This window comes from Elephantulus edwardii, unplaced genomic scaffold (assembly GCF_000299155.1).
Source record: "Elephantulus edwardii isolate Elephantulus edwardi_28Jun2011 unplaced genomic scaffold, EleEdw1.0 scaffold00043, whole genome shotgun sequence".
NCBI lineage: Eukaryota > Metazoa > Chordata > Mammalia > Macroscelidea > Macroscelididae > Elephantulus > Elephantulus edwardii.
In genome coordinates, this window is record NW_006399793.1 from 14,855,899 (window position 1) to 14,865,059 (window position 9,161).

At 40.7% G+C, this 9,161-nt stretch overlaps 1 protein-coding gene across 1 annotated transcript in view; it reads left to right on the top strand.

Moving 5' to 3' along the window:
- Positions 1–8,088, top strand: part of FAM81B (family with sequence similarity 81, member B) — a 104,170-nt gene extending 96,082 nt beyond the window's left edge. The window contains exons 8-10 of the mRNA XM_006885391.1: positions 3,597–3,732; positions 5,654–5,849; positions 7,955–8,088. Coding sequence (XP_006885453.1) covers positions 3,597–3,732; positions 5,654–5,849; positions 7,955–8,088 — 466 coding nt within the window. The remainder of the gene's footprint in view (positions 1–3,596; positions 3,733–5,653; positions 5,850–7,954) is intronic.
- The last annotated feature ends 1,073 nt before the right edge of the window (positions 8,089–9,161 follow it).

Here is a 9,161-nt window from a genome sequence, read left to right on the forward strand (position 1 = left end):
TTCACATTAGCACAATCAAGTGTTCTGAGATTCCCATTCTTCTCAGAGTTAGCCACAGTTTGTTATGATCCACACAGTCAAATGCCTTTGTGTAATCAATGAAACGAAGATAGACATTCTTGTACTCCTTGCTTTCAGTCATGATCCATCTAACATTAGCTACAATATCCCTAGTACCACGGCCCTATCTAAATCCAGCCTGGACTTCTGGTAGTTTTCTATTGATGTGCTGTTCCACTCAGTTTTGGATACTCTTCAGCAGAATCTTGCATGCATGTGACACCAATGATAACTGTTTGATAATTTCCATGCTCTGTGGGATCACCTTTCTTTGGAATGGAAACAAATATAGATCTCTTCCAGTCAGCTGGCCAAGCTGTTGTTCTCCAGATTTTTGGCACAACTTGGTGAGCACTTCTAGGGCAGCATCTGTTAGTTGAAATATGTCAGTTGGTATACCATCAATTCCTGAGGCCTTATTCTTAGTAAATTCTTTCAAAGCAGTCTGAACTTCTTCCTTCATCACCGTAGGATCCTACTCATATGTTGTTCCATCAAATTCTTCTCTGTCTGCCAATTCCTTTTGGTACAATGACTGTATACTCTTTCCATTTTCCTTTAATACTTGCAGGATCACTCAATATTCTGCCCAAAGCATCCTTCAGACTAAGAACAACAATTTATCAGTGCTGATGTGCTCATCTAAATCAAATGTATCCTTTCTGTCTGGGGCGGGGGAGCCCCTACACAAAAGTCAAAAGAAATGAGTCAGAAGGATGAAAATCAGAACTTGGTTGCTATGTTACTTTATTAAAAACATGGAGAACATCTAGCTTTTACCATTTTATCATCTAAATCAAGTTTTTCAACCTTGGCCTATAGACATTCTGAAGTATGGGGTGAGTCCTGGTTAAGTGGTGCCTCTGAGATGTGATGACCAAAAGTGTCTTCAGACATTGCTGAATGTCCCCCAGGGGACAAAATTATCCATGGTGGTATTCACTAATTTGCTTTACTCAATCCTGCTGAAAATGGGAGATGATCTTGCAAAACTTGTTTTTCTCTGAATTATTAGTCCAAGGACTTTTTCAGGAGAATGAGAGAAGCATGTACATGAAGCATATGGCCAGAATGTTTAAAAAATTCCCAGTGATAAATATTACAAACTAAATTCAGTGCGAACAATTTTATCTGAACACATTCGAGGAAACAAGCCACTGACACACTGTAAAGTAACCTAAATATTTTCAATATTGAACAACAGGTATTGTTTCTGCCAACCTAATACTTTACCCAACTCTAAAAGGGAATTTGAAATTGACAACTTATCAATAGGAAACTAGAACCAGAACATCTACAAAAACTACTCTCTGTAGTCTCATACCTCTGAGTCATTTCTATATTAATTCTCCAATCACGAATCCCTCTCTGCGCAAACTTCCACCCTCTCCACAGACTTTCTGAATTGCTGGTACGTGATTATATTCACCCAAACCTGCTGCTATGGAGTAGCACAGCAAACCTATAGGACCAAGTAGAACATTCCACAAGGTTACCAAAGATGCAAATCATGATGAATGCAGACTGCCATATCCCAGACTGGGTTTGAACTACCAACCCATTACACAATAGCCAAGAACTTAAACCTCTGCATCACTAGGGCTTGAAATATGATTCTAACCTTTTTAATCACTGAAACAATATTCACACCCATTTCATAAAATCCTTTTTTCTCTGTTACTTTATACTTCCATGGTTTCTAGATGGTGCCAATGTTTAAGATCCCCGTTGGACACTTGGTTTTCCCATTTGTCTCCTCTCTCGTAGACAGTGCTGATCCCCTGTGCCCCGGCTCCTTCGTTAGCCTTTTCGGGTTCCTATAGAGCAGGGTCTGGCAAGCTTCTTGTCCTTAAGCCCCATTAGCACCCAATTGTGTGTGTGTGTGTGTGTGTTTTGGTTTTGGTTTTCTCTACAACACATGGTTAAGAAGAATTTTTACATCTTTTAATATATACTCATACATGGCCGTACTGTAGCCAAATTTTATTGATGGGCACCAAATTATACATCCTCATTGGCTTAAGAATAGTCTATGACTCCTTTCTCACAGCAGTGGCAGAGTTGAGAGGTTAAAATGAGCCTTCATGACCCAAAAAGCTTAAAATATTTTTATCTGGCTTTTGGCAGAAAAAAAGTTTACCAACTCCTGTCACACTCCCTACCCCATGAGATGTACCAAAGTATACCTCTCAAACACAAGCATTGCTTCCAGGTCTGGGAGTAGCTCTGCAATTATATAACATGTACTTCTGAATGATGTGTTTATTCTCTTGTCACTCTGTGCATGCATGTCCAGGGACAGGGTGAATATGTAGATAGGAATTCTGAGCCACTAGGCTGAACACAAGTTCAGGACAATGATGTAAAGTGCACGTCCTCTGGCTCCCACTTTCCACTCATTGATGTAGAGCTGATGTTTCACAGGTATCAAATAGGACAGAATATATCTGATCTATCTGTCCTAGAGAGGGTGAAACCAAGTTTCTCCTTTGAGGCTAACATTATGAAGTTCCATCTCACATAGTTTGGGCACATGTCCAGAAGAGACCAGTCCTTGGAGAAGGACATAATGCTCAGAAGGGTGGAGGGACATCGCAGGAGAGGAAGAGATGAGATGGATTGATATAGTCACCGGGGGCAGAGGGGTTGGTGTGTCAGAGTCAGTGAGACTGGTTCAGGACAGGGCAAGCTTCAGAGCTGTTGTACATAGGGTCGCTATGAGTTGCAGGTGGCTCGATGGCACATAACAACAACAAACAACAACATAGGGTTTCTAAAGAGCCCTGGTGGAACAATGATTAAATAATTCAGTTGTTAAACAAAAGGTGAGTGGTTGAATACCACAATTCCTCTAAAGAAGAAAGAGGACAGCGTCAGCTTCTGTAAAGATTTACACTCTTGGAAACCCTCCATTCAGTTCTATTCAGTCCTTCAGCATTGCTCGAAGTTAGAATCAACAGAATGGCAGTGGATTTTTTTTTTTGGTTGGTTGACTTGCTGGTTGACTGTAAGGTTTCCAAGACTGAGAGAACACGGCACCATCTATCTCCTGTAGACTGGTTGCTGTTGTTAGGTGTCGTCCAGTCGACTGTGACCCATAGCAACCCTACAAATAACAGATCAGAGCCTTGTCCTGCCCTGTCACCAGTGTGTCACTTCATCTGGGATTGCACAGCATCTTGCCACTAGGTTACCAGAGCCCCCGTGTCAATTCATCTGACTCTTTCACTAACCCTCTACCTTTCCCAACATAATGTCTTTGTCAAGACACTCTTTGTCCCAACAACATGCCCAAAATAAGTGACACAAAGCTTCACTATCTTTCAATCTGGTGTAGTGGTTAGTGCATTTCAGCTCCCAACGTTAACCACTGTGTCACCAAAATCCCAACCACCCCCTAAAGAACCCTAAGAAACTTATAAATGCTTAGCTATGACCCTAGTCATTAGAAAAAAAAGCAAACTTTTTCAACAAACTAATGTTTTTATCTGCTTGAGTTTACCTATTATTACTGAACAAGGTATTTTTCCTCGTAGATTTAATTCACTTTCAAATAAACTCTATGAAGAAGTTAAAAACAATAGAAAATGGACAGAATCCCTGCTCATCAAGCATGAAACAGACCAGCTCGGCTATATAAATAATTGTCTGAAGCTCCTACAGGAAAAACTGGTAAAGAATTTCATTATTTCACCAAGTACATACTTGATCATCATTGAATAAGCTTCTAAGGATTCCACACAAAGAACCACAAACCAGGTGGCTTAAATCAATAAAGAAAGTATTGTCTTACGGTTCTGGAGAGTCTAGAAGTTACTATTCAGGGCTTTGTTAAGGCTTTAGGGGAAAGCCTGCCCAATCTCTCCGAGTTCTGGTAGCCCCCGTGCTTGTTCCCTGGCCGGTGGTTGCAGCTCTGCAATCTTGGCCTTCTCCTTGAATGGCCATCTTCCCTCTGTACCTCTCTTTCCTGTTTGTAAAGACACTAGCCGTAGAGAAGGGTGCTCCTGTGGCCTGACAGGTAAGGAGTTGCGCTGACAAACCAAAGGCAAGCAGTTTGAAGCAACCAGCGGCTCTGAAGGAGAAAGAGGGACAATTTGCTCCCATGCAATGAGCAACCTTTGAAAAGTCACTAGACAGTGAACTATGAGTCAGCTTCAACTTGATGGCAATGAGATGGGTTTGAGTCATGAAGAGAGATCTCTGGTGGTGCGACTCTATAGGGTTGCACTCCTAACTCAAGGTAGTGCCTCTCCGGTGGTTTGAATCTTCCAACTGCTTCACAGAAAGATGAGTGATTGTGCTCCATGTAAGTTACAGCTTCCCCAAATTCACCAGAGTTACTAGTCAGTTCTGACTTGATGGCAATGAGTTTGAGAGTTTAGGAGTCATAAAGACATCAGGGCCTGCCCTAGTGATGTCATCTCAGTCAGCCACATCTGCAGTGACTCTTTTCCCAAACCAGAGTGCACATTCATTAGGGTGAGGATTAGAACAGTAACATATTTGGGGGGGGAAGAGGACAGCCACTCACTCTTTTTTGGAGGTACAACCATAATCACTTACCTGGGTCATAGCAATTCTCACACCTGAGGACTTAGCCTTGATACTAATTTGTTCTGTTTTAGTGGTAAGGTAATAATGCAAAGAGCAACAGAGTAGGATAGGATCAGAGGTTCCTGTTTGTTACCTCTTAACTCTCATTTCTTAGGGAAAAAAAAATTCTCCTCACATTTCAATATCAATAAATGTCAGCAGCAGGAACTGAAAACCTACTACTGGATTGGTTCTTTGTGCCCTGACTGTATTAGAATATTTGGAAGAGATTTTTTTTAATTGCCAATTCCTGGTCCCACCACAGACCTAGAGAATCAGACAGAGTCTCCCCTGAGAATCTGATTTGAGACAAGCTTCCCAAGTGATGCTTGGAAACCTCAGCTTTAAACAAGCCATTGATCCTCTCCCAACTGGGGGGCAATTAGCTGATTAAAGGTTTTCAAAACTCTTTTTTCAGGCCAAGACTTGTAAAGAGTCCTGGGTTTGGGGGAGAAGTCACCAGGATCTTTAGTAAGACAGTTCCTGGGCTCCTTTCTGTCGCTCCCATCAGCACATCGCCTGTCAGGCTTCCGGGAACTCTTCCTTTGCTACACTTTTCTAACACAAGTGAAACGCCAAATTCTCAAAGCATTTCAAGAAAGCCACACAAACCACATCTTCCTTTCCTTCAGAGAATAGCTCTAAGGAATTCCTCCAGTACCTATAGAATCCCAGAAATTACAAATGAACATGGTCTAAAACTTGTGGACAGTTTAAGCACAAAGGAATTTTGTTTAAATCTTCATGCTTAACATACAAAAAGGAATTTGTGAAAACATGTTTTTCCCTCTAAGCTGAACTCCAGTCAGTGACTGAGGTACTCAGGATGGGTGTGTCAGAAGCAATGAGATTGGCACAGGATAGAGCACGGTTTAGGGCTGTGGTACATAGGGTCGCTATGAGTCGCAAACGACTCGACGGTACATAACAACAACAACAACAAGCTGAACTCCACAGTGTTTCTTTTCAGCAGAGTTTTATCACCTACTGTCTCTCATAGGAACACTTGGAAAATAAGACTGAAGAAAAATTGCTGCAGCTTTCAACCAAATTAGAAAATTTCATTAACACACAGAAACGGGAAGCAGAACTGCACAAAATAAAACACGTAGAGAATAAACTGTACAAAAAGATGACCCAACTGGAAAAGCAGATCTGGGATGAATTAGAGAAAATGCAGACCGAATACCAATCAGGTGAGCAGTTAATACTTATTAAGTAAAGAAAACCTGTTCTCGGTGGCCAGTGTTTTCTAATTTCACCTAATGGTCAGGGATCAATCTTGTTATCAGCTCCTTCATTGTATATGTGATTGGGTTCTATCAAATATGTTACAGAATACCGAAATGCTATGGAAGCTATAGATACCTTCAAGTTGTGGTGCTGGAGAAGAGTCTTGAACATACCATAGCCTTCCAAGAAAACAAATAAGTCTGTCTTGGAGAGGGTGAAACCAAGTCTTTCTTTGGAGGCTAGGATTTTGAAGCTCCACCACACTTTCTTTGGGCATGTGGCCAGAGAGATAAGTCCATGGAGAAAGATGTCATGCTCAGAAGGGTGGAGGGACAGCACAGGAGAGGCAGACCCCTGGATAAGATGGATTATTACAGTGACTGGGGCAATAGGGGTTGGTGTGTCAGAATTAGTGAAACTGGCTCAGGACAGGGAAGGGTTCAGAGCTGCCCTACATAGGGTTGCTATACATCGCAGGCAACTAAATGGCACATGTCTACTACGACAAGTTTGGGAGCAGGAGTGGCATCCACTTCTTGAATAACATGCCTCGGGAAACTCTATGAACTTTGATAAATGTCGATAGTTGTAGAAGGGCTTCAGGACTTTTGTTCATAGGGTTGTTATGAGTAGTACTTGACTCGAAGGCAATCAACAAACCATAACCATGAAAGTCAGGTAATTAAGTAAACTTTCTTTAGCTATAACTGGCAGTGTCACAGGGCTGCCACATCTTTGGAATTTTTACTAAGTTCACAGCATCACAGCATCTTTATATTTGGAAAGCTCCTTGGAGATCACCAACACCTGATTTGTAGACCTACCATGAAAATAGGAGCTTAAACCAAATGACCCTCTCACTGAACTGCAGGTAATGAGCCCAGACAGATCTCAGACTGGAAACTTGACCTTTAAAAGTGACAAGGAGAGATGAATTAGCAAAGTCTGGTGTGATGGCTGTTTTTCTTCTCGAGAGGCTAATGGCAGCAATGTCAAGCTGAGCTAACATCAAAGAGGATTAATTTGAAAGGCTCATCTCATTTGTAAAAGGGAAGGGTTAGAGATAGGTGCTGTGGAGCAGCCATCTGCCTCCAGTCAATTCTGAGGGAGTTACCAGGAATTTAGAAGGCTTCCTTTATTATTAGAGAAAGCCCCAACTCATTTTGTCTTCTGAACATCAGGAAGAAATAAACTATTAATAAATTTTACCAACGTTTAGTTCACATAGCGATGTCTCAAAGGGGCCTTCTGACGAGGTGGCTTCCCTTGACAGATGTTCCTGGTACAGAAGTAGAATTCACTGCTTGCAATCTGACAGTTAACTCACCTCCCCCACACCACCACCAAATTAAACAACAAATTTTCTAGCCAAGAATTATGTTCCAAACTTCACTGGCTCTTAATTCATGTCCTGCCTTTCTGCTTAACTATCAGAAGTTCAGTTTTATTCATGCTATGAGGACAATCCCAGAACGAATGGAAACTGACAAAATGCATATTTCTGCATTTTACCAAATGGAAGTTCTGGAAACAAGGACCCAAATTAATGGTGTTCTCTTTTATGCTTTCAGCAAGTTGGGGTGGGGGTGGGGGATTACTATAGTAAAAGTCTCGAATTAGACATGGGTTGCATTCCTGTGAACACAAGAGAGAGAGAGAAAATGCTGTGACAGTTTTTTCTGTAGTTCACTCAGACAGCTTACTTTCAAAGCTGCTTTAAATCCTTATTTGTGGTATTTTCCTCCAATTAAGCAAATTTTTAAAAATTTATCTCCTAAATTTTTTTATCAAAGTCTACAGAAAGAGTATATTTTATATCTCTCTTCAAAGATAGAATTCTTTCATTTCCGCAATATTTTTGGACAAGGGATAAGAACAGAATTGTTTCCTTACAGTGAAACCAGATAGGAAATGCAGCTGATTACATACAAGAAAATAGGTTATTAAACATTTTTCGGTTGATCTTAATGGACTTCAGTGTGCTTTGGGTTAAATGATGACCAATTGTAACAAGACTGCTGATTAGCCAGTCTTACTCCAATGTCTTGTTTGTCTATTTTCATGCCAGGATTTAAATCGATTCATGACTCGCTCAGCTCCCTCCAACAAATACAGAAAACCAAGATGCAATTAGAGAAACATAAAGTCCAGAAAGACCTAAAGAAATTACAGCGCAAGATTGTGGAACTCCAAGAAGATTAAAAATACAAACATATCTCCTTTACTCAGCCAGTGGACTGAGTGTGAAAAGCTAAGAAATAAAAATTATTCTATCTAAATGGTAACGGCTTCTAATGTCTGTATATTTCTTACCACCTTTTAAGGAAATATCTGTACCAAAAATTCCAGTAAAGGTACTTTATGATGTCTTCACTAAATTAATTGTTTAAAAAATAAGGATTTTTTTTATATTCTCATTTGTCTAAATCAAATAGCATGTATAAAAGTAGGACAGGTGTAAGACATTAAAGAATAGTGAGAACTGAGCTATGGACACACCACCCTGAGTGGTCTCCCCACCTCCCATGATCTTAGAAGCAAAGCAGAATGAATGGGTCCTGCTGCTAATAATTTGTTGGAAGAACAGTGAGAGCTATTGAGTGGAAGAAAGTTGTTAGGTGTTATCTAGTACAACTCATAGAGACCCTAAAAACAAATGATCTGAACCACGTTCCATCTTCATACTTCCCGACACATTAGAGCACATTGCAGCAGTCACCTTGTCAATCCCAATTGAGGGTCTTCCTCTCTTTTGCAGACCCTCCACACTTCCCAGCATTATATCCTTCTCCACGGAATACCCCCTCCTAGTAATATGTCCAAAGTATGTGAGGCAAAGCTTCATCATTTGCTTCTAACAAGCACTCTGGCTGCACCCTTTCCAAGATGTATCTGTTTTTTTCTCTTGGCCATCCACAGGATGGTCAGTGATCTATCCAACACCAAAGGTATCAATTATTACTCTGTCATCCTTATTCATTGTCCAGCTGTCGGATGTGTAGCAAGTAATTGGAAAGACTGTGCCCTGAATCAGATGCATCTTAGTCCTCAAATTGATATAATTATTCCTCAATAATTTGGAGAGAACCCTAACTGCAGATTTTCCCAGTGCAATGCATCTCATAGATGGCAAAACTACTAGAAGGTGTTATTAGGATCATCACTCCTGGAAAAAAGACATGATTAACACAGTGACTTTAATAATGGGCTTGAGCATAGAAAAGATCCTGAAGATGGTGCAGGATAGACCAAGTTTCAGATTTGTTTTTCATAGT